The sequence below is a fragment of the Macrotis lagotis genome, chromosome 2, assembly GCF_037893015.1.
Source record: "Macrotis lagotis isolate mMagLag1 chromosome 2, bilby.v1.9.chrom.fasta, whole genome shotgun sequence".
Taxonomy (NCBI): Eukaryota; Metazoa; Chordata; class Mammalia; order Peramelemorphia; family Peramelidae; genus Macrotis; species Macrotis lagotis.
Window position 1 is genome coordinate 39744509 of NC_133659.1, and position 26730 is coordinate 39771238.

The 26730-nt window shown below is 36.7% G+C and overlaps 1 protein-coding gene across 1 annotated transcript in view; it reads left to right on the forward strand.

Moving 5' to 3' along the window:
• The window catches only part of GTF2B (general transcription factor IIB), a 37078-nt gene extending 20069 nt beyond the window's left edge, over positions 1 to 17009 (forward strand). The window contains exons 3-7 of the mRNA XM_074221748.1: positions 7424 to 7557; positions 12980 to 13126; positions 13263 to 13392; positions 14059 to 14340; positions 16477 to 17009. Coding sequence (XP_074077849.1) covers positions 7424 to 7557; positions 12980 to 13126; positions 13263 to 13392; positions 14059 to 14340; positions 16477 to 16610 — 827 coding nt within the window. The 3' untranslated portion in view covers positions 16611 to 17009. The remainder of the gene's footprint in view (positions 1 to 7423; positions 7558 to 12979; positions 13127 to 13262; positions 13393 to 14058; positions 14341 to 16476) is intronic.
• The last annotated feature ends 9721 nt before the right edge of the window (positions 17010 to 26730 follow it).

Genomic DNA, 26730 nt, shown 5'->3' on the forward strand with positions numbered 1-26730 from the left:
TGGGGAATGGCTTTTTGTTTTAAAAATATGACTCAGTTCTCTGTATATTTTAGAAATGAGTCCTTTGTCAGAATCATTAGTTGTAAAGATTGTTTCCCAATTTACTACATTTCTTTTGATCTTGGTTACAGTGGTTTTATCTGTGCAAAAGCTTTTTAATTTAATGTAATCAAAATCATCTAATTGGTTTTTGGTGGTGTTCTCCAACTCTTCCTTAGTCATAAACTGCTCCTCTTTCCATAGATCTGACAGGTAAACTAGTCCTTGATCTTATAATTTGCTTATATTGCTTTTTTATATCTAAGTCCTGTAACCATTTTGATCTTATCTTGGTAAAAGGTGTGAGGTGTTGGTCTAATCAAAGTTTCCTCCATACAAACTTCCAATTATCCCAGCAGTTTTTATCAAAGAGGGAGTTTTTATCCCAATGTCTGGACTCTTTGGGTTTATCAAACAGCAGATTACTATAATCATCTCTTGCTTTTACACCTAGTCTATTCCATTGGTCCACCACTTTATTTCTTAGCCAATACCAAACAGTTTTGATGACTGATGCTTTATAATTTTAGATCAGGTAGGGCTAGGCCACCTTCTTTTGCCCTTTTTTTTCATCAAGCTCCTGGCAGTTCTTGACTTTTTATTTCTCCATATGAATTTACTTATAATTTTTTCTAACTCATTAAAGTAATTTTTTGGAATTTTAATTGGTAGGGCACTAAACAGATAGTTTAGTTTTGGTAGAATTGTCATTTTTATTATATTAGCTCTGCCTATCCATGAGCAGTTGATATTTGCCCAGTTATTTAAGTCTGACTTAATTTGTGTGAGAAGTGTTTTATATTTGTTTTCAAAAAGATTCTGAGTGTCTTGGCAAATAGACTCCCAAGTATTTTATATTGTCTGAGGTGATGCAAAAATCTTAAATAAAATCTTAGCAAAATGATTCCAACAAGTTATCAGTAGGATAATATATTATGATCAAGTAGGATTTATCCCAGGAATGCAGTTGGTTCAGTATTAGGAAAAATGATTGTATCAATAGATGCTGAAAAAGCTTTTAACAAAATATTGCACCCATTCCTACTAAAAACACTGGAGAATGTAGGAATAAATGTATTGTTCCTCAGACTAACAAGCAGATCAATGTTGGAAGTAGTGTGAGAAATCTGGGATACTAATACATTGTTGGTAGAGCTGTGAACTCATCCAACCTTTCTGGGGAGAAATTTAATATTGTGCCCACCAGGGGGCAACAAAAATGTGCATACCCTTTGATCCAGCAATACCACTACTGTGTGTTTACCCTCAAGAGATGATGAAAAAGGGTAAAAACTTCACTTGTACAAAAATACTCATAGCAGCCTTGTTTGTCATGGTCAAGAATTGGAAATTGAATGAATGTCCATCAATCGAGGAATGGCTTAATAAACTGTGGTGTATATGTGTGTTGAAACATTTTTCTATTAGAAACTAGGAGGGATGGGAATTCAGGGAAGCCTGGAAGGATTTGCATGGCTGAGGTCAGTTTTGATTACACAAGAAAAAACTTGCTGCCAATGAGAGCCATGCAGAAGAGGAATGAACTGGTGCTACTGGGGGTTTCCAGGTGGGGGTTAGAAGAGCTCTCTTCAGGCAGTGCAGATGTCCTCTTGATGAGGACACTATTGTACCACAGGCTTCCTTTTCTGCCAAGTTGAAGTAGGTGGTCACTAAGATTCTGATTTGTGACAGGCTTCCCTTCTAAATGAATGGAAAAGCACTTATTAAGCTCTTGCTGTATGCACAGTCGAGAAGAAAAGTAATCCCAAGTCTCTGGGCTAGCACATCTAGGAGATTTCAGCTGGGTCAGTGAGTTACCCCCAAGGCAAATGGCCACGAATCTCATTTATCACCACAAACAGCTATGTCACTTTTTGATCTTGAACAAGTCTTTGATAGTGTTAGGGATACTGGTATTGAGAGCCTCAGATTTTAGTTCTCCACCTGTGGGGGATGAAAGAGAACTGACCCACCTTCATTGACAGTTGCCAGGTCACTGCTTGGAATGACAACGACTATGATTGTCCTCCCTATCCATCCTTGGCAATGGGTACAGTTGGCACCCCTCTATAGGAGCCTCTGCGTGGTAGCTCTGGTGGAGAGGAGGAGAAGCAAAGTTTGAGACTGAGACTCTTGAGTTTAAGCATTGGGGGTAGGAGGGGGGGACCTTTTCAAGGTTGCTGCAACTTGCTGCAGAAGTGATATTGGATCATGTCGTATATCCTACCCCCCCCCCCCCAGTAGCCTTTATTAGGTCTCCTTTATATGCAGTATTATCCTTTCTTTACAGATGGAGGAGCTAATATAGTTTAGTAGAATTCAGAAATTTGTCCATAACTAGTAAGAGGCAGAGCCAGATTCAGACCCAAGTAACCGGTATCCAGGTTGTTTTCCCACTACCCCATAGAAAGATATCTGTCTGCACTGTTTAAGCTCTATTACCTGAGTAGATGAAAGCTTTGCTGCTTTTTAAAATGAGTACCTTTCTAGATGGAAAACTCTTTAAAGATATTAGTGTCCAAAGATCATAGTGGGGTTGAGAAGGTAAACTGATAAAACTTGACATTTAGTTTTCTGTTTTTAGAATTTTAAAGCATACAGAATGTACTTGTTGGTAGCTTGACAGATCTGTTCTTCATCAAAGAGTATCATGCCAAGGATAAATAGCAGTTTATTATAGTAAGTAAAACTTTGAGAAAATTCTGGTTTGTGTGTGTGTGTGTGTGTGTGTGTGTGTGTGTGTGTGTGTGTGTGTGTGTGTCTCCCATATGATTTTCTGTTCCCATTACTGATAAATTTACCTTCTTGGAGTGATGGTTTTAAAGAATGCATTTTTTATCTAGATATTTGAGATTTGATTGAGTTCTTATAAATGGCAATGTCCTGAACAATTATACATACATACATACATACATGTACACATGTAATATACACATGCACACACTAAAAATCGTTAATGAGGGACTGGTTTGTAATACAAGCCACAGAAACTGGAATGAGTCATTTTGGTTATTTCTTGCATGTGGAAAAATTACATCATCACCCAGGACTGAGTGTTCTATTTATGTCATGCCAGATTTTCTTTCAGAGTTCATTTTGCTTTCTGTTAGGTAGGGCAAGCAGTAAAAGGGCTTGTCCTATATCAGAAGAGGGAATAAACTCTGTATCCAGACCTAAGCATCCACATAGTGAAGATGCCTGTAGAAAGATGTCACGTTTGGAAGGCAAAACTATAAAAATACATGCATAGATAGAGGTCTATGTCCACATGAAAATGGGGGGGGGGACTTCTCCCATATCTTTTCTGTTCCCTGTTGTTCACCCAATTTAAATTCCCTTAGGTCTGTACTCTTCAGTTCACTTCCCCATCACAGGGGTCTTTTGCAAATGTTGTTGACTCCTCCAGTCCTGGTTAGAACTGTGCTATAGCAGCATTTGCTTTGATAGTCAGTGAATGCCTTTCCAGTGAGTAGTTAACCGTTCCTACCTTTCCAGTTTTTATATATTTTTCCCTTTACATGCACTGGGGTGCAGCCAAGCTTACTGCCACCGACATGTAATGTGATGTCTTAGCCTCTCCAAATCCCTAGTCTCCTGCAAATCTCAACTAAGGCATCTCTGCCTCAATGGGGCTTTTCCTTTTCCCCCATTAACTTGTACTTTTGTACACGTGTGTTTTCCTGTGTATCTTTGTGGTTTTTGTCTCTGCTGATGAAGTGAGAGTAGGGACTGTTTCATTTTTGCAATCAAGGAAGGAGAAGAACTGAGAGACAGAGGGGGAGGTTGGGGGCACGCCTCATACCCGGACCAAGCCTGCCTGAGAGCTTGAGCCAGAAGCTAAACAGAAGGGTCCATAAGTTATCCTACAGGCATGGGGAGCCCCCAGAGTTGGCTAAGGAAGGTCAGACTTGAGAGGTGACCAGGGGCAGGCTGATTTATGCAGTCATATTTTTGAATGTTTGAGTACTTAGACCATGAGGACAAGGGACTGATATTCCACAGTTTCTGAATCGTGATTTGTGTTTGCCTCTTCCTGTAAAAGTTCGTGTCTTTGGGGTCTTCCTCCATCCCGTTTTCTCTGTTTTCTGGACGACAGGTTTTATATCATTTTATGAATGTTGTCATTAGTTAATGTTTCAGTCTCCTTGCCCCCCCCCCCCCCAAATCTTTGGATTTGATTCCTTGAGGATTGTTGGAATTTGATTTTTAGGGGTTTAGATCATGGCTATTGGTTTCTTCAAGTTTAACAAATATTGAGACCCCACAAATCCAAGATACTGGGCTCCAGCCTGAGTGGAAGAGAAGCTTATTTCCTAAGAGGTGATAAAGCTGCACATGAGTGCATGCAGCAGGAGGTCTCATCCAGGGCAGTCTTTACCAAGATGGCATTACTAGAATCATTATAGTTAATCTCCCACTATAATATTCAATCAGTTACTTTTGCAGAGTTCTCACATGTATCCTCTCTATCCCTCATGCAGGCTCAGACTGTCTCCTCAAGTCTATCTACTATCTGTTAGTCTACCTCTCACTGTCTCCAGGCTCCTTCTCTTCCTAAAGGCCTTTCCATATCCTAAAAACTTTTCCTTTAAGTCTTTTCTCATTTACTGCTAAATTTGTAGGGAAAGTACTTTAAATGACTGCTTCCCTTTGCTCCCCACTTAACAAATGCTTCCTGAACTTCTGGTAGTTTGGGTCCAACCTTGCTGCCATCATTGAAAGTCCTTACCAAGGTCACCAGAGACTCCTACCACCATCTCCTCCTTCAAGTCTGTCTTAGATGAAGAGACAGACAACCCTTCTCCTGACCGAGGTCAACCCTCTGCATGGGCATGGGATCCAATTCCTTCCCATTTCTTCCAGCAGACTGTCTCTCTGTCCTTCCCATTCTCTCACTGATCTTCAGTCTCTTCCTGTCGGCTGTTGGTTGCTTCTCCACCACCTGTCACTGCCTGGAGCTTCCCTTCCACACTTCTCTCCTTTCTCCCTTGCTAGTATCAACAGTTGGTACATTCTCCTTAACTATGTAATATGACTTTTGGCCTCATCATTCAACTCAAAAAACCTGTAGTTATTCAAATTGCTCAATTTCAGGCTTTTTTCTCAATGCTTAAATTTGTTGACCTTTGTGCAACCTTTGCCACCATCAGTCACCCTCTGCTCCCAGAGGCTCTGTATATTTGTGGCACTCTCCTCAACCTCCTCTTCAGCCTCCTTTGTGGAATCTTCTTCCAGCTCCCCTCTTGGGGACCCCCTCAAGGCCCTGTCTGGGACCCTCTTCTCTCTCTGAGCCCTTTCATGGGAGAGCTTGTCACCTTCCATGGACTCCATGTTACCTGTGCTGATGATTCATTCTCCTGCTTACTTCCGTATCTGACCTTCAGCATTGGATCTCCATGTCCCGTGGACATATTCAAAACCAGACTTTTTAGGGCAGCTAGGTGGCTCAGTGGATAAAGCACCGGCCCTGGAGTCAGGAGTGCCTGGGTTCAAATCTGAGACATTTAATAATTACCTAGCTGTGTGGCCTTGGGCAAGTCACTTAACCCTATTCCCTTGCAAAAACCTAAAATTTCTTTTTTTAACAACAGACTTTTTAGATTTAACTCCAGACCCTTTCCACTTGTAGCCCTTGGTGACTGCCAAGGACCCCCACTACCTTCCCCTCCCTGGGCTTGCAGCCTGCCCATCATTCCTGATTCCTCCCTGCTGTAGCCAGGCTGCTGCCCAGGCCTGTGGATCTTACCTATGAACTAGGCCCTCTACAAAAGCTCTTTCTTTGCAATTATTCTCATTATTGTTCCTCTTTTATAGATTAAGGAAACTGAGGCAAACAGATAAAGTGACCTGCCTCAGGTTCACACAGCTAGTAAGTATCTAGCAGGATTTGAACTCAGATCTTCCTGACTCCAGGGCCAGAGCTCTAGCTGCCTGTATCTTCATCACCTTATATCAGGGCTCTTGCAGCAGGCTGGTGGTGGGTTCCAGGATCAGAGAATCCTCTCTTTAGCATTCTACTCTTCTTATACCTCCTATTCCCCCACATTCTCTTGTGATCCAGTGGCCCTGGTCCTTTTGCTCTTGTACACGCAAGCACATGCAAGTCACTTATCTCTCCTGACCCATCTCATTCCTCAGCTGGGTCTGGAACCACTTCCAGCCCTTCTTCATTCTAGGGCCTTCCCTTTGGCAGTGTCTCTCCATTGGACTGAGCTTAAAGTATATAGGAAGCACTTGATCAATGTTTATCAGCTATCAATAGCTCAGCTGAGCTCCTGGTTGCACCCCAGCCTGATACAGGACTCTGCTGCCCCCAAGGAGAGCCCCCAGAGCCTATCCTCTCATCCACCTCCATCTGGGCAAATACTCCCCCTTGAAAACTCCAGCTTCACTTGGAGCTTTCTCTGATGCTCCCAAAGCCATCTCTCCCCCATCCATGTTAGGTTGCTCTGTGATTTGCATGTTTGTTATTGGCATGTCCTTTCTCCCTTTAGATGATAAAGTTCTTGGAGTCAGGCTGTGATTTTTCATCTTTGTATCCCCCACTCTATTGTACAGATCAGTGACTTAATAAATGGTTCTATTGAATTGTTCTTAGGACAAGAATTCCCCATTAAGCTGTATATAGGGTCCCATTTTTTTTTTGTAGAACCATTTAATAACATTAGGCAGATGTAAATAAGAATTATCATAAACAATATAAGGTGGAGTGAAAGTTAGCCTGAGGTTTAGAAAGAGGATGTCGTCAGAACAAATGACAGTTGTGGGTGTTGGGGTGTAAATCATTTAGCTCAGCTCCTTGCTTAACAGAGGATCTTGAGGTCCAGACAAGTAATCAAGATCTCACCACTAATCTTTCACAGCCTTCATTTTTTTTTTTGCCCCACCTTTAATTTTTACTTTTTTAAAAAGGACACTAAAGGTAATTATAATTTTGAATAGTGCTACATGCTAAACATTTCAGGGGAATATGTTGTTCATACTTATTTTAAGAGTGTGTGTGTGTGTGTGTGTGTGTGTGTGTATACAAGTACAAGTACACACACACACATGCATCTATATGGAGTGTGGCATAATATCTTTAAAACAAGCCCCTAGAGAAGAAAGCTTGACATGTAAGCTGCATCCATAAAGAAAAGTATAGACTTATAACCTTAACTATTTATATGGTGTTTAGATCACAGATTTTGAGAGGTGGGGTGGGACAAGGTAAGCAGGTTTCAGTGACATACCTAGAGTCACATATAGCTAATAAGTGTCTAATGTCTGAGGCTGAACTTAAACTCATGTCCTCCTGACTCCAAGGCTGATGCTCTGTCTGCTGTGCCACCAAACTCCCCCAGAAAACAAATTAAATTGAGAATTGTGCATATTGCTTTCCCAGGTGATCGTGTTATAGATGTGGGATCTGAATGGAGAACGTTCAGCAATGACAAAGCAACCAAAGACCCATCTCGGGTTGGAGACTCTCAGAATCCTCTCTTGAGTGATGGAGACTTGACTACAATGATTGGCAAGGTAGGTTTTGGAACCCTGTTCCCTTTTGTGCTTCATTTCCCATTGGCAGAAGGATTTTTTCAGCCATTTTTCAAGCATAAGAAGAAAAGTGAACTAAATCAGACACTCTTAACATCACAGGGTTCGTTTTTCCAAGAGATCTGGTTCTCTTAAAAATGGAAGTGTGATAGAAAAGAGAAGAAATGGAGTCTAAAGTTGGAGGATCAAGGTAACCTTTGGGAAGGGCTTAATGAGTTTTTTTTTCTTTACCCCTTCAAAGTTGTGCACTTTGTATGTGTGAAAATTAATTTTGTAAACTTCATTTATGCTTAATAAATGTATTGTCATCGAAGCAAGGTAAGGGAATATTGTTCAAAAAATAGTCTATATGTCTTGTGCTGGTCAGGCATAGGGACCTTGGAATGTGTTCCCTTTAAGTCAGGACTAGGGGTGGGGGAAGAATGGTTTTGGCAGTTGCCCTGTTGTTTCTGTTTTTGTTTTTTTTTTTAACTAACCCTTCATTCCTTAAATATAGTTTCTGTATGTTTCAAAAATTGTTAGAAACTTATAATATCAATAAAGACAGCTAAACTTGCTTTAAATTATTTAATTTAATTATTTAAATTAATTTCAGGATTGAAAGTAACACATTGTGGGGCGGCTAGGTGGTGCAGTGGATAGAGCACCGGCCCTGGAGTCAGGAGGACCTGAATTCATTTCTGGCCTCAGACACTTAATAATTGCATAGCTGTGTAGCCTTGGGCAAGTCATTTAACCCCATTGCCTTGCAAAAATCTAAAAAAAGAAAGTAACACATTACTTTGTATTCCTCACAGTTGTCCATTTTAATTTTTATTTTACATCCCCTTATTGTTGGACTTTGCTTCTAGGTTTGAAGGAGAGTTTTTGTTGCTAGTTTTTTGTTTTCAGTTATATATAATGCTGTCCTAAAAATCTCTGGATAGTTAGTTTTTTTTGCTAACACTTTCAGGGTATATCACCAGTGTTGGAATGATGTGTCCAAGGGATATGATACCAAGGGACATACTACGGTGTTAGTGTGCAAATAGAAGATTGATTTTTATATTTGTTACTCTCCAACCTGTCTACAGGTTAAATTTTTTGTCAGTTTTAAGTGGGAGACATTAGCTAAGAGTTAATTTTATTTGTAGATTTTTGATTTTAATGAGAAAATTTTCTCGTTTGAAAATTCTATTCATATCCTTCAGCCAAATTTCCTTCATGATTTTTTAAATCAGTTTTATCATTTATTTTTTGTTTTGTTTGTTTGATTTTAGGATTTTTCAAGGCAAATGGGGTTAAGTGGCTTGCCCAAGGCAAGTACTCAGGTATTCCTGACTCTAGGGCAGGTGATCCATCCACTGCGCCACCTAGCCGCCCCATCATTTATTTTTGCTGTAAATATTTTTCCAAGTCTATTTCTTTTTTGTTGGACAGCAATTATTTTTATATAGGCAAAAATATCTATTTTGTCTAAACCTCCCTCAATAGCCATGGAAAAATACTCGGTTACTCTGTTTTTCTTCAATCTTTTTATAGATTTTTTAATGTATCATAAGCAGAAATTATTGATATATAATATGATTCCAAATCCCTTTTTTTGCCAAATTGCAAATGATTTTTCCCAGGAACAATTACAAAGTGAATGCTTTCTCTAGTTTTTATTTTCTAAAAGTCTGTTAAAAACGAATCTTTTATATATATATATATAAAAATAATTGGATGATTGGTATATTTATTCTGTTCCTTTGGAGTTTTTTTTGTTTATGTAGTATAAGATTAATTTATATGGTAATTACTTTGCAATGCATTTTAAAGTGCAAGATCCCCTTCAAAAGTTTTTATTTTTTAATATATCCCTTAACTTTCATCCTCATTTGTTCTTTGTGTATATAATTTCATTAAGATTTTTGTCTGATTCAGTAAAGAAGGCATTCAGTAGTTAACCATTTTTCACTAAATACATTATTTTGGGAATACTGCAGCTTTTACTATAAGTTGAAGCCAATGATCATTGATGTTTCTCTTGATTATTTTTGCTTTTCTTTATTTTGTTTACAATTTTTATGTAAATTAAGTTTATTCATCTTTATTACAAGTAAAAGGACCACGGGTGATTTTTGTGGGTTAGTCTTGTATCCTATTATTTGAACTCAGTTTCTCCATTAGTTTTTGTAGTTTAAAGTAGTGGACTTTTTCTTGCTAAAGCCCCCTCCCCCCATCTGATCTTCAAATGAGATTTTTAACCCTTTTCCAGTGTTAATTGCTCTGTTATCTACTTGTTGTATTAAAATAGTTAGCATTTGCAATAACCCAAAAGAGGCTTCCTGCCTTTTTAGTGGAAAATTTTCTAATGCTTCTCCATTGAATATGAGTTTGCCTTTAATTGTGTTGAAGATCTCTAACCATTTCTTTTAGCATTTGTATCATAAATTAATACTGGATTTTATCAGACTTTTTCTACTTTGGTTGATAGAATTGTACCTTTTAAGATTTGTATTTTTTACATTATTTATTATACTTTCAGATACTGAATTAGCCTAGCACGAACTGGGCTTGGTCATGATGAATAATTTTCCTAATGTATTGCAATATTTTGGTTGACTGCTATTTTTTTAGCTTTTTTGTATCTATTCATTAGCAAAATCGGTCTGTACTTTTTCTTTTTAGCATTTAACTGGTTTTAAAGTCAACACCATATTTCCCTCAAAAAGTACTTATTATTATTCATATTGCTCTGTTTTATGAGTAATCTACAGATTTATGAGTAATAACGGATTCTTTGATCTTGGAGAGTTTGAAAGAATTCTACTATGAAATTGGATCAGGTGCTTGATTTTTTTTGTTTTCGATGGGGATTGATAGTTTGTTTTGTATATTGAGATGGATTGAAATTACATACTTATATTCTTTGGTTTTTGGATTTGGATTTAGATTTAGATTTTCTATTCATTCGCTTTTTACATTTAAGTGACACAGTAATCTGCAAATAACTCACTCAGCTATTTAAACTGAAAATGTTAGTGGCGAGTGAATACTATGTCAAAGCACATATGTTGTTCTATATTAGTAGGTATGTAGAATAATTTACTCTATTTTTGGATTCTGATTAGCAAATCAAGAAAAGAATTGAATTTGAAACTGAATTTCTCTGTACATGTAACTTTCAAAGTGGTCCTGCTTATCTTTGATTCTTTCTGACTTTTTTTCCTTTTGACTATTCTATCTCTATCTTCTCTTTCCCTTTTACTCTCCTACACTTGGGACCTGAGGGGGAGGGGAGGAGGGGAGGGATTTGAAAGGAAAAAAGGGAAACAATTCTTAGAATAAATTCTCCTAGGCAAGAAAACTAAACCTACACATTGTCCTATTACTCAAACAGTCCTCTTCCTCTCTAATCCATAAATTCTCTGGGAAGAATAGAATAGCATGCTTCCTCTTTTGTTCTTCTGGATTCATTGGTCAGATTGATCAGAGTTCTAAAATAAGTTTTTTTGTTACCATGTTATTTTTCTCTAGATTGTTCTGATTCTTCTCATTTCACATAATCATTTCATACAGGTCTTTCCAAGTTTCACTTTTTCCCTTTCATTATTACAAATACAAGAGTATTCCATTGTATTTATATACTATAATTTGTTCAGTCATTTCCCAATTGATGACCCACTCTATGATTTTATGGGTCTTTTCTATGAATGATTTTGTATTTATGAGTTCTTTTTATTAAAATCCCTTGAGGGTTTACACATAACACCCATATAAATACACATATATACATATACATACACACACATATACAGAAAGAGGCTGATTTATATTGCTGGGTAAAAGGACATGTGCAATTTAAAAGGCTTAAGGGACATAGTCCCAAATTGCCTTCTGGAATGACTAGACCAGCTCACCTGGTGGCATTGCATTAGTATGCCTGGTTTCTCAACTTTTAACTGTCTTTTATACTTTTTTGTCAACTTTGCCATTCTGATAGATGTGAGATAAAACCTAAGAGATACTTAAGTTGTATCTCTAATTGCTAGTGATGTGGGACATTTTTTAATATGGCTGTTAATAGTTTGCATTTTGTCCTTTTAAAAACTATGTTTTTGCATCAACTTATTTGAAGAATGGTTCTTGATCTTATAAATTTATCTGTTATTTTTCTATCCAGAGAAGGTTATTGAAAAGATTTTTTTTTCTTTTCCCATTTTAACTATATTGGGTTTGAGTAAAATGTGTATTTGTGTGTGTGTGTGTGTGTGTGTGTGTGTGTGTGTGTACATATATATATATGTGTGTGTGTGTGTATATATATATATAATAAATTATGTATGAATATATAATTATAACAGATTTTCTAATTTACATAATTATAAAATATATATGATAAATTTAAATTTTTTCTATGGTAAAAATCTTCTGTTTTATCTTTCATAACCCTCTCTGTCCCTTGTTTAGGTTGAATTCTTTCCCTATTCACAGTTGCAGTTCCCTTCTTTACTCTTCTCATATATGATCTTTTATATCTAGGTCATATATCTATCTATTTGGAGCTTATCTCAGTATTAGTCAATTCCTCATTTCTGCCAAATTACTTCTTACTTTCCCAGCAGTTTTTATTGAATGATGTACCCTTAACCAAGTAGTTGGGATTTGGGGTTTTTTGAGTACTATATTACTAGCGTTCATTTGCTTATTTTTGTTGTATGCCTGATCTATTGTACTTATCAACTTCTCAATTTTTTAGTCATCCCCAAATTTTTTTGATATGTTTTGTAGCATTTTTTGAGATAGAGTACTATCTAAGATTGTCCTGTCCCTCTCTTTTACCCCCTTTCCCCTCTTTATTTCCCCTTGAGATTTCTTCCCACTGAATTTTGTTAATATTTTTTGTAATTCTATAAAGTGATATTTTGATAGTTTAGTATGGCATTGCATATATAAGTTAAATAAATTAACTGTTTTTATAAATTATGTCTAAAGGAATTCTGTAAATTATTTTGCTATTCATAACATTTAGTTAAAAATCACTACTCTCATTGAAAAGAACCTTATTTTCTATATATACAATTTTAATTAGTCATATACCTGGATATCTCTAGTGATCTTCAAATGGTCTTTTTTTTTTGTTTTAATTTGTCACAAAACTGATTGGAGAAATTTTATGGGTTTTTTTCTTTAGTATTAGATTCTTTTATTTAAATCTTAATAGTATTTTATTTTTTCCCCAAGGTGCATTTAAAGATAGTTTTAAGCATTCAATTTTATAAGTTTTTGATTTCCAAATTTTTCTCCTTCCCTACCTTTCCCTCTCCCCAAGACAGCAAGCAATCTGATATAGGTACAATCATGTTAAACATATTTTGGAGAATCGTGAGACCATAGTTATAAATTTAAATATCTAAACATACAAACTCTTATTTTTTAGGGTACAGGAGCAGCAAGCTTTGACGAATTTGGAAATTCAAAGTATCAGAATCGCAGAACTATGAGCAGTTCTGATCGTGCAATGATGAATGCTTTCAAAGAAATTACTACCATGGCAGACAGAATCAATCTTCCTCGAAATATAGTTGTAAGTTCTTGTCTACTTCTCTTAAACTGTGCTGGCATTGACTTAGTTAGCATAATATAATGAGCATATGAATTTTTGATATTGTGGCTAATTAAATGGCCTAGAGTTAATTAAACTTAGTTTCTTTGCTTTGAAGGATCGAACAAATAATTTATTCAAGCAAGTATATGAACAAAAGAGCCTGAAGGGAAGAGCTAATGATGCCATAGCTTCTGCTTGTCTCTATATTGCCTGTAGACAAGAGGGTGTTCCTAGAACATTTAAAGGTATGTTACCTACATTAAATTTATTATCCAAAAAAATCCTGATTTCATAGATGCTGATTAAAAATAGGTCACAGGTGAATTATCTCTTTTCAGCCGTATCTTAAATAATTTCTTTACAAATTTCTTATTTTGGGGTAGTCTTTTTCACAATGCCATTTGACCTACTTGAGTTTTCTTTTGTTACCTTGATTATAGAAAATTTCCTACCTTCTTCTTGATTTCTTTTAACCATTTTATTTAGTCCTTTACTTAGATATTTTGTTAGCTTAATTTTTTTTCACAGTAAGCATGCTAATCAAAACAATATTTTGATGTATTAGTTGGTGGCATTATTTTTTGATTGAAGCCTGGTGACACAGGAGAGGCTTTTTTGGAGTGAGAGCTCAAGCACCTTAAGTTTTTATCATTTAGTCAGAGAATCACATAAATCAATCCATGGAGATATAATAGTAATTATTGTTTTAATAATGTTTAAGATTTGCCAAATATTTGTAAAAAATAACACTGAGTTAGATAGTTTGACTATGATTATCTCCGTTTTATAGATGAGGAAACAGGAAATACTGATTAATGTTAAATGATCAAAGTGTTAAAATTTGCATATATAGTAGGATGTAAATTATGCTGTAGCTGAAGCTTCTTTGTATGTCTTGTTTCTGTCTTCAGAAATATGTGCTGTGTCACGGATTTCCAAGAAAGAAATAGGGCGGTGTTTTAAGCTAATTTTGAAGGCTCTAGAAACCAGTGTGGATTTGATCACAACAGGGGATTTCATGTCAAGATTTTGTTCAAACCTTGGTCTTCCTAAGCAAGTACAGATGGCAGCTACACACATTGCCCGCAAGGCTGTGGAGCTGGATCTGGTGCCAGGCAGGAGCCCCATTTCTGTGGCTGCCGCTGCGATTTACATGGCTTCCCAGGCCTCAGCAGAGAAAAGGACCCAGAAAGGTGAGTGCTGCATTTCGGCCAGCCCCAGCCAGAGGATTTGGGGTGGATTCGGGGGGGGGGGGTTGATGGGCTCAGCCCGTGTGTGTGTGTGTGTGTGTGTGTGTGTGTGTCCAGGCCAAGCTTCCAGACAGGAGTTCTTCAGATGCTGCTTTTTGTCTACTGGAGAATTATAAACCACTATAAATGTTTGGAATCTTTTCTTTCTTTAAACTTGTAACTTTTTTAATTGCTGAATTCTTTGTTGCCATTTTTTTCCTTTTTTAAAGACTAGCAGGGCATCTAGGTGGCACAGTGGATAAAGCACTGGCCCCGGAGTCAAGAGGACCTGAGTTCAAATGTGGCCTCGGACACTTAATAATTACCTAGCTGTGTGATCTGAGGCAAGTCATTTAATCCCATTGCCTTACAGAAAAAAAAAAATAAAACAAAAAAGCTAGCACTACAGATTTTACAATCTGAGCTGGTGCTGTCAGAGTAAATTTGGTTAAAATGGCATGAAATGTTTATGGCTTAACCTGACAGCGCTGATGATTATCCACTCATATTATTTATTAAAAAAAAATCATTACTTGGTCTTCTCTGTATATACCTCAAAAGAGAGCAGCAAAGAGTTAGGGTGACCTGAGAAGAAGACTTGAGCCAGTATCACTGCACTTGTACCAGCAGTTGCAGATTAGGTGCCTGACTGCACAGGGAAATTACAGATCTCCTGCCATGCTTCTAACTTCTTCTCAAGGGCTCAAAAGGAAAGGAATGCTTATGGAAGTTCTCTTTTCATGCTACCCTCAATTATACTTCCACATATTAATATGGGCTGAAGTTTAGAATCATATTCTATAATATTATTTAGGTATAAGTAATTTGGCACTCAGAAGTTCAGCTTGTTGTACTTTGAAGGATAGAAAGTTATTTAAGAGAATGAATGTTTGTGGCTAAGGTTTTCTATCTTGGTACATTGCTCAAAATTGCTGTCATGAGATCAGGATCTCCCTGTATGTCTTAGATTTAGTTTTATCAGCTTAAAAGGTCCCTTTATACCCACCTATGCTGATAACAGTTTTGTAAAGAAGTGATCAGAAAGCACAGGGAATAGTTTCCAAAAATCGAAGTACTGGTCTCTGTCCCCTTTTTCCTCCCCTGCTTCATACCCCGCCATCTTGTGGACTTAGTGGTGAAACTGATAATGTTCTATTAGCTATTTACTTTACTTAGCACATTTTAATAACTAACATGAAAATCTCATCTATATCTTTACTAAGTTCAGAATTTTTAGTATCTTGATATTTTTGTTGTAATATAAAAGAGTAGAATATAAATATAATGTAATATAAATGTAATATAAAAAATAGAATTTTTTAAAATGGGAACTTAATTTTTTTATTGGTTTAAAAAGGCACTTTATTAAAGTTAGAGCTAATTTGAACACATTTGTAGGTAACAAGGAAGGAGGAACAACTGTTTATGAGATGTTGAGTATAAGAAAAAGGAGAGGATGACTGACCAAAGTCATGTAGACTGGCAGGAAAGGGAATAAGGGCAATAGTAGAAGGTCTACCCTGGGAAAGGAGGAATAAGAGGATGGGAGGTGATGATGAAGTATAGAATGAAGAGGAGAGAGCTCAGTGGCAGAGAATTGGAGATAACTGTGTTGAGATATAGATACTGAGGAGGGTGATGGTGAGTCCACAAAAGAAGAGTAAAAGATGGTGTGCAGCAGCAAGAGCCTACTGAATAGTGTAGAACACATCTGATGTATGGTCCTGTCAGAACAGCAGAGGGACTGCCCAGAGGCAAAGGGGCCATCTAGTCTGGGCATGTGGGAAGGGGTCAGACTCTAGTGTGTGGAGACCAGCTTAAAGCTAAACTGGTTAACTTATAGTAAATCATTATTTTTAAAAGGTAGATGAAAAGGAGACTGGAGCGTATAGGTGATAGACTGGCAACACTGAGTGATTGGTGAAGTGCTTACCAGATTTGGTTTATAAAAATGTGATTCCTCCAGACACTGCTCTGTAGAGACTTGTTGTGCCATCCAGGGGGCCTAGACATCTTGTGGACCCTGCCATTTTAACATCAGTGTGAGAAGAAAAATTATTGAGTCTGTGATTTGTTTTTTATTTTGTTTTGGACTCTTAGAAATTGGAGACATTGCTGGAGTGGCAGATGTGACAATCCGTCAGTCCTACAGACTCATCTACCCTCGAGCCCCAGATCTGTTTCCTGCAGACTTCAAATTTGACACCCCGGTGGACAAACTGCCCCAACTGTAAACTGCTTTATGTATGTTAAACTTTCATGAACATTGAACTTGCCTCTTGTAAGAACTGTATAACGTGCTGAGATTGAGCCTTATAAAATGAGGTTGGAAAAACAGATGGGAAGATGCAGCAGTATGGAACACAATGCACATTCCAAGGCTAAGCAAAATAACTGTGGCATTTTGTATGTATATATTAGTTAAAGTAAATATTTAATGATGACAGTTAAGATTAATTTCTTATTGTATTTCATTTCTTTTGTAGCATTCTAGTAAATTGTATTTTGGAAGATATTTGAAATTATGTAATTCCTGAATAAATTGTTTTCCAAAAATAACTTGTTCCACAAATTATGTATTTCATTGTGAATAATAAAGCGAGTCTGAAACAGGATCATTTCATAATCTTGACAATGTTTTCCTATCTAGCATGGCAGACAGATAAAGCCAAAGGCTTTACTTATGACCAGTTAATGAAGATACACAATAGGAGGGAGATCCTCAGTATACCAGATAATATGTTCCTGAAATGTGAACAAAGCCAAAATTGTCCTGAACATTTTGTCTTGATACTCAGAAGATAACTTGATAATGCTCTATTATTCAGGGCTTTTTCTCATTTTTATGATTTTTTTTTTTTGTTCTTAAGTGACCTTGATTTTTAAATATCTCTCCCTTCTCCCCTCCCTAAACAAAGAATGAAAGAGAGGAACAGTTCGGCAAATCTTGCCAGCCAGAGCATCCCTGATGGTCTACTTTATCACACCTCCTCCCTCACTTTTGTGTAAATGTTTTGTTTTGTTTTTCCAACTCTTATCTGGAACTAAGTTTGGACAATTAGAATTATGCATGAAGTTTTAACCATGACTTTTGACACCCCTTTCTTGTTTCTCATAGATTTGCAAAGAAAAATGCATGAAGTGGTCAGAGATGTACTCAGATGTCAGGGAAACAATATACTTAATGGTGTTAAGGTTTTAAGATTCTCAATGTTGTATTAATTACTACCACAACACTACAGCAATAAGAATGAAAAAGGAAACCAGCTATCTGTCCTTAAATTGAGTTGGAAATTTTTGAGTGTTTGTCTTGTGGGATTACCAAAATGTATGAGACTGTACCCTCTCTTGGAATTTACAGCCTAGTGGGATAGGTCCTAGTTAGTACATGAATGTGTGTCTGAAGAAGGGTTGTGAGTGATATAATATCACTGGAATATAGGAGTGGAATGAATTCTAATGAATGTTCCAAAAATGCTCCGTGGAGCATTGATAGCATGGTCAAAGTCTTTAGAAAGGCTTAGGATTTTGAGTGATAAAGCAGGTAATCCTGGTTGGAAGTATAGGAGAAAAGGGTATATTTAGATAATAAACCCAATTTGTATGGCATTTTTAGGATGCTTGTTAAGGGAATGGAACAGTAATTTTAGAGCAGCAAAGGACTTTTGAGGATATTTCATCCAACAGTGGTTTTAGAAAAAAAAAAGACAGATTTTTATCTGGGACATATTAGAGTTAATGATGAGAAAAGCAGTTTAGAAGAGACATAGCTAGAAGTAAAGAGTCGTATTATGGAGTCTTCAGAAGAGGTGGATGTTGATGCCATAAAGTCACTGAAAGAGGAGAAGTAAGATATAGAACTATTTTTAGGGGGAGAGAAAATGAAAAGGAGATGGGAGAACATGTAATGACACAAACAAAGCAGATTGGTTTTTAAAAGGGGTTAGCTTGAAGGAGAGTTGGCAATTCAGTTTCTCAGTGAGGTCAGGGTTGATGGGGGAAGATTACTGAGAAAGATGGGGCAGTTTAGTCATTTGATATCAGGTGAGGAATTTCAGTTCAATGTAGAACCAAAATCTAGATTGCAAAGAGAAGGAGTGAATTAAACAGATAGTTCAAGGAAGGAGACTGGTAAGGTAATAATGATAAGCTTTAGAGTAGAAAGACCTAAGCAAGTTTATAAACAGAGAAGGAAGGTTCCAGATGACAAATTCAGAAATTAGGGCATGGACTCAAGAGCACTTAGTCACATACAAGCAGGAGGGTAGACAGATACCTTCCTTCCTCAAAAGAATCTGAGATGAGGCAGAGCCAAAAGGGTGAAGAAAAAGCAGTTACTCAATTGAGCTTTCCCCAAAACCTTTTCAACACCATTAAATAATTTCTGGAGCAGCAAAAACCACAAAAGGATAGGGTGAAATAATTTTTCCAGCCAAAGACAACTTCGAAATTCAACAGGAAAGGTATTTTACACTTGGTTGAGAGTGGAGCATGGACTGTACCAGCTTAGACCCAGCCCAAGAACCCAGGAGCTGGCCTTGGGAGCCATTGAACCAGCAGTGGCCAGCAGCTGCTTCTGGAGCTCTCAGCCCAAAGATGGTAAGAGGGTGGAATGACTGGTCAGAAGAATACCTTCATTGTCACTGAGGCAGGACCCAGTTACTTTGCCCCATACTCTGATCCAGATGGCAGTCCTGAGTAGCAAGTGAGGAGAAGCACTAGCAGAGCTTGTGGCCTTGGGGGAAAACGGACCCTCCTCACAGTTCCAGGGCAAAAAAAGATTGCTGGTGGTTGATCTGACAGAGCACATTTCTCCTTACTCCTTGGAAGAACTGAAAATTTTATAGCTCCTTAGAAGTATCTCTGTTAAGAGCTGCACAAAATGCCTAAAGCTTGGGACAGTGTGTGCCCCCCACCCTGAAAGCAGAAACAAGACTGGAAAATTAAGCAAACAATAGAAAAAATTGAGAAGAAAAAATGAATTGGTTTTGAAAATCAAATAAGATAGGTAGAGGAAGAATTGGAAGAGAAATGAGTGTGATGCAAGAAAATCATGAAAAAGGAGTCAGGAGCTTAATAAAGGAGACACCAAAAAAATACAGGAGAGAATAATACCTTAAAAACAGATTAGGAGGGGGCAGCTAGGTGGTGCAGTGGATAGAGCAACGGCCCTGGAGTCAGGGGTACCTGGGTTCAAATCTGGTCCCAGACACTTAATAATTACCTAGTTGTCTGGCCTTGGGCAAGCCACTTAACCCCATTGCCTTGTAAAAAAAAAAAAAAAAACAAACTTAAAAACAGATTAGGCCAAATGGTTAAAAAAAAAAAGTACCCCCCCCAAAAAAATCCCATTGAGAATGCATTGAGAAACCGAAATGACCAGATGGGGGAAAAATGACACAAAAACTTACTTTAGGAAAAAAGTCCTTAAAAAATAGAATTGGCCAAATGGAAAAGGAGATACCAAGTCTCACTGGAAAATATAATTTCTTAAAAATTAGAACTGAGCAAATATGAGTTAATGACTGAGCAATAATAAAACAAAAACCAAAAGATTGGAAAAAATAGAAGATAATGTGAAATGTTGGAAAAACAACTGGCCCAAAAATTATAGACCCAGGAGAAATAATTTTAAAATTATTTAAAATTACCTGAAAGACCTGATCAAAAAAAGAACCTAGACATTATCTTTCAAGAAATTATCCAGGAAAACTACACTAATACTCTAGAACCAGAGAACAAAGCAGAAATTGAAAGAATCTACTGATTACCTCTTCAAAGAGATTCCAAAATAAAAGGTTTAGCAGCCTCTCCATTAAAGAATTGGAGGACTGATATTTTCAGAAGGCAAAAGAGCTTGGATTACAAGCAAGAATCAAGTACCCAGCAAAATTGAGCATAATCTTTTTCGGGAAAAAGATGGACATTCAATGAAACTGGGGACTTACAAACTTTCCTGATGAAAAGACCAGACCTGAACAGAAAATTTGATCTTCAAATGCAAGACAAAAGAGAACCATTAAAAAAGGAAACTGTTTACATTTCTTCATGGAAAGATAATACTGGTAACTCATAAGAATTTTCTCATTATTGTGACAGTTAAGATGTGTGTGAGTTAAATATGAAGGGATGATATCTACCAAAAATAAAGGTGTGAGAGGAATATATTAGGAGAAAAGACAGAATGGGGTAAATTATCTCAAAAAGAGACAAGGAAAAGCTTGGAGAGAAAAGGAGGAGGAAAGGGAGAATGAATGAACCTTACTCATCAGAACTGACTTGAGAGTCAAGCATGCACACTCAATTGGGTATAGAAATCTGTCTTACCCCACATGAAAATGGGGTGGGGGGAGTGATAAAAAGAAGGGCAGATTAGGGGAGGAAATCAAGGAAAACACTTGAGGGAGGGTTAGAGTGAAAGAATAAACTTGGGGGGGTAGAAATAGGATGGAGGGAGATAATTAGCAAAAGTAATTGAAAATTTTTTGAAATATGTTTCTCTTCTAAAGGCCTCATTTTTCAAAGACATAGAATACTGAATCAGATTTATAAGAATAAGCCATTCCCCAATTGATAAATGGTCAAAGGATATGAGCAGACATTTTTCAGAAATAATCAGTTATCTATAGCCACATTAAAAAAAATACTCTGTTGATTGTAGAAAGGCAAATAAACAATTCTGAGGTCCTACCACACACCTGTTAGATTGACTAATAGGAGAGAAATGGAAAACAAAAAATGGGACATTAATGCAGTGTTGATGGAGTTGTGAACCATTCTATAGAACAATTTGAAACAATGTCCAAAGGTCTAAAAAATCCTTTGACCTGGCAATACCAGAACTAGGTTTGTATCAGAAGGGAAAAGACCTATATGTACAAAAATATGGCAAACTCTTTTCTTTTGACAAAGAATTGGAAATTAACCAGATGGTCATCAATTGGAGAATGGCGAAACAAATTGTGGTATGTGATTATGATAGGATAATATTTTGCTATATGAAACGAGCAGGATGCTCTCGGAAAAACTTGGAAAGATTTATATGAGGGTGAAGTTAAATGAAAGGTACTGTGTACAAAGTAATAGCAGTATTTCAAGATGATCCGCTTTGAATGACTTAGCTATTCCCAGCAATACATGGTCCAAGACAACTCTGAAGGACTCAGATGAAAAATGCTATCCATCCCCAAAGAACTCATGGTTTCTGAATATAGATTGAAGCATATTTTTTTTTACTTTATATTTCTTGAGGTCACTGGGTTTTGTATTATTTTGTTTTTTGGTCTCTATTTTTCAACTTATCTAAGATGGAAATGTTTTGCATGTCTACACATGTATATAACCTATAATCAGATTGTTTCCTTAATGAGGGGTTTAGGAAGGGAGGAAAAGAGAGAATTTGGAACTCACAATTTTAAAAACGGAAGTGGAAAACTTTTTGCATGCAACTGGGGAAAATAAAATGCTAAATAAATTCAGAAAAGTTTGAGGAGTTTTGCAAATACTGTGATTTGGCATAGAGATATGAGAGGACAGGGTTGAGTCAAGTGATGGAGTGCGTTAAATTTCAGACAAAGAAATTGAAGCTACAAAAACTACAGGGGATGGTTTAAAAGTTAGAGGTGGGGGTGTCTAGGTGGCGCAGTGGATAAAGCACCAGCCCTAGAGTCAGGAGTACCTGGGTTCAAATCTGGTCTCAGACACTTCATAATGACCTAGCTGTGTGGCCTTGGGAAAGCCACTTAACCCCATTGCCTTGCAAAAAAAAAAAAAAAAACCCTAAAAAAAATAAAATAAAAAGTTAGAGGTGATAAACAGGGAGGGGTACCTAGGTCAGGTCCTGTGTTTGCTTTCAAAGATCTTATGTCATAATGGAAGTTGGGTAGAGAATGGGTAACAACTTATGTAGAAATAGCTATAAAATAATTACAAGGTAATACTGGGTAGAGAAAGGCCCTAGGGAGCACCAGGAAAAGCTTCATACCATCTTCATGCAGGTGGTGCTTAAGGGGGAAGTTGGAAATAATACCCCCAATCCGGGAATAGGGAAAAGCCAGGGCACCAAGACAGGAGATGGAATATTATGTGTCAGAAAAAGTAAGAAGGCCTCGGGGTACCTGAACTACAGAATCCATAGAGAGGTGAAGGGAGGGAGAAAAAAAGAAAATGGGAATGATAGGAACATTTAGAGGTTACTAGAGGGCACAGTGGCTGCCAGAATCAGGAAAACTAGTTCAAATGGTCTGTGACCCAAGGCAAGTCATTTTAATTAATGGAGATAATAATAATAGTAATAATAATAGCACTTAAACCCAGTGGTGGTTGATAAAATGATACATTTGTAAAACATTTTGTAACCCTTAAAAGCGCTATATAAATATAAGCTATCATTTTGAACACATCAAAGGAAAACCAGTTTCTGGGTAATTATTGATTAGGCTAGTTAATGATAGTTTCTCTTGATAATGATAATAGTGATTTCTCTTGATAAAAGATAAAAGGCATGGAGAACTTGAAAGCTTTAAATCCTTGAAAAAGAAGAGATTCTCTTGCAACTGAAAATCAACTTTAATTGATGGATTTTTAAGCATACACACACTAGTAACTAGGGCTAGAAGTCTTCGGCTCCTGCTGAGAATTTGGTTCGATCATGAGACTCCGCCACCACCAGCAATCTGGGCAGAGGAATCTTATCATCCAGATCACTTTGGTTGGTTTTCTCCAATAGTTGTCACCCTAAACTCTGATGAAGAGGTACAAAGATAGGATCTCTTTTCCATGGAGCAAGAATTAATCCAGACAGAACTCTGTTTACCCTCTTAACAGAAGTAAGGTCTCCTAGTTGGGTAGAGTCTGGTTCAAGATGGGACGAGCAGGTTCCCCAAGGGTTAGGGGGTAAATTGTCAGCCATGTCCTTCAGAGCTGACCTTCCACAGAAGCTTGGCCACAATGAAGAAATAAAGGAGACAAAATTTGGCTCTTAATAATTGGTTATTCATAGAATAAAAATAATGGTTATTCATAGAATAAAAAAATTTCAAACATGAACTGAGGTGGTCCCACCGGAAAGGGAAAATGGTATGTGGAAGGAAGTAAAGGTTGAGGGTAAAAGGTAGATTTGACTTTGCACATGTTTTGCTTGAATTTCTGTTAAGACATTCAAGTAGAAATGTCCTATGGGTCCAGAGCTCTAAAAGGAGAGAAGAGTCAAGACTAAAGGGATTTGGGAGTCATCTGCAGAGTTATGGTAGTTGGAGCCCATGGAGAAATTGCCTTGAAAGAGAAGAACCTTGGGAAATAGCCACTTTTAAAGAGCAGGATAAAGATAGGAGTCAGTGAGGTAAACCAATTATATCTCAGAGTAAAGCTCATGTGCCCAGAAGAGGAAGAAGAGTTAGAACCATATACTACAGGGGGGTTGCAAACCAGACCAACAAGCTTGGTTTTGACTCCTGGGAAAATGGTAGACTATTTTATTAAAGAGATAGTTAATGAGCAATCCAGAAAGGAAAATAGTGATTACAAAGAGTCAGTATGGCTTCCACAAGAATAAACCATATCATGAGCAAGCCATTTCCTTTTTGACAGGGTTATTAGACTAATATAGATCAGGGAAATTGTCGTTTACTGAAATATAGGCAGTTTTCTCATGCTCTTTTGTGGACAACACATGGAAAAGCATAAGCTAGATACAAGTGCAATTAGATGACTCAGAGCTGCTTGATCTTTATAGACTCAAGGAATGATGTCGATCTTGGCAATATCAACCTGGCATTAGTCCCCAGTGAAATGTCTCAGGGATCTATGCTTAGCCCTGGGTTATTTAATATTTTTAGCCATTCAGTTCAACAGATGTCTTAGATTTTTAGAATGCGGTTATCTAGTTCAATCCATACTGCAGAGAAAGACTCTCTTTAGTGACAGGCAGGATTATTTCAGAAAAACCTGGAAGACTTACATGAACTGATACAACGTGAAATGAGCAGATCCAAGAGAACATTGTACACAATGACAGCAATGTACTTTTCAACAGCTACTCTGAGCAGTGCAGTGATCTGTGACAGTGCCAAAGGATTCAGGATGAATAATGCTATCTACCACCAGAGAACTGTTGAATTCTAAGTACAGATTAGGGCATATTTTTTTCACTTTCTTTTTTATTTTTTAGCAACATAACTAATATGGAAATGTGTTTACATGAATTTACATGTATAATTGATATATTTCATACCTTTTCAATGGGTGGAGAAAGGACAGGAGAGAAAATTTGTAAATAAAAACAATTGTAACTAATGTCAAAAAAAGATTAAAAAAAGAAAAAGACTCCCTATAAAATACTCTGTGTAGTACTATCTTTTATAGCATCACCAACAAGAGATGATCCATTTTTTTCCTTCAAGACTTCCAATGAAGGAGAAACATTTCTTGGGAGCTCTTTCCACTTTGAGATCACTCTAATTTTTAGGAAATCCTTCCTTTCTTAAGGCCTAAATTTACATTTTTTTTGCAATTTTTACCCATTGTTCCTAATTTTTCCTTTTGGGGGCCTAGAGGAATAAGTAGTTCTTTCGCATGCCTGGGGTTCTAGTATTTGAAAACAGTCAAATTGTCTCTTCTTGTACTACCTCCCCCCTCCCCCCATCCTTCCCCTCAGACTTCTCTTCTTCAGACTGAATATCTCTAGTGCTTTCAAGCCTCCTCATGATATGGACTCATATCTTTGTTCTCCTTCTCCAGAGGAAGATGAACTTCTTAGCTATGTCTTCCTATCTTATAATTATGACATTGATTCTGTGAAATCAAGTGTAAGATTTTATACCTTTTAATATTTCATTTCCATCCCAATTACATGTAAAAATATTTTCAAGATTTTTTAATTGTTGTGTTCCAAATTCTCTTTTTCCTTCCCTTGCCCACTCATTGAAATGGCAAGCAATTTTATATGGGTTATATGTATGTAGTCATGTAAAACATTTCCATATTAATCATGTTAAAAAAATCTGAGATCAAAAACCCAATAACAATAGTTTTTAAAAGTATCTTCCAATCTGTATTAAGATGTCATCAGTTCTTTGTCCGGAGGTGGATAGCATTGTTTTCAACCATTAGTCTTTTGGATTTGCCTTGTGATAGTAGCTAAGCTATTCACAGTTGATCATCATACAATATTGTTACTATATATAATATTCTGATTCTGCTCATTTCACTTTGCTTCAATTCATGTTAAGTCTTCCTAGGTTTTTTTCCTGAGTGTCCTATTCATCATTTCTTTTCATTTTCCCCCATTTCTTAATTTTTTTTCACAATCAACATTTATTTCAACATTCATTTTTGTAAAATTTTCTCCCCATGACAACAAGCAATTTCATAAGCTACACATGCACGATCATTGCTAAACATATTTCCATATTAAGTCAAGTTGTTAAAGGAGAATCAGAACGAAAGGGACTATGAGAAAGAAAAAACAAAAAACTTTAAAAAGTGAAAATAGCATGCTTTGGTCCACATTCAGAATCCATAGTTCTTTAGATATGAATGACATTTCCATGAGAAGTCCTTTAGAATTGTCTTTGATCACTGTATCACTGGGAAGGGCTAAGTCTATCACTGTTGATCACCATACAATATTGCTGTTATTGGGTACAATATTTTGCTGATTCTGCTCACTTCACTAAGCCTCAGTTCATTTAAGTCTTTCTAGATTTTTCTGAAATTACCTGTGCTCATCATTTCTTCTAGAACAATTGCATTCCATTACATTCTAATACCAAAACTTTTTCAGCCATTGATGGGTATCCCCACAATTTACAATTTTTGGCCACCACAAAAAGCTGCTTATGAATATTTTTGTACATATAGATATTTTTCCTTTTTGTTTTTTTATCTATTTATAGTACAAACATAAGTACTGGCATTTGCTGGGTCAAAGAGTATGCAGAGTTTTGTGGTTCTTTTGGCATGGTTCCAGATTGTTCTCCATCATGTTTGGATTACTGTTTGAATTACCTCCTATTTTTTTCACATTCCCTCTAACATTTATCATTTTTCTTTTTGGTCAAATTAACCAATCTGATAGTTATAGAAGTATTTCAGAGTTAATTTTCCTTTCACCAATCAATAGTGATTTAGAGCATTTTTTCATATGACTATAGTTTTGATTACTTCATCTGAAAACTGCCTTTTATATCCTTCGATCATTTATCAATTAGGGAATGCCTTTATTCTTATAAATTTTATTCCATTTTCTATATTTTAGAGAAATAGGATCTTTAGCATGAGAAACATGCTCTAAAATTTTTTCCTACCTGAGAAGCTACACATTTCCCTCTACCCTATTTCCCCCATCTCCATTTA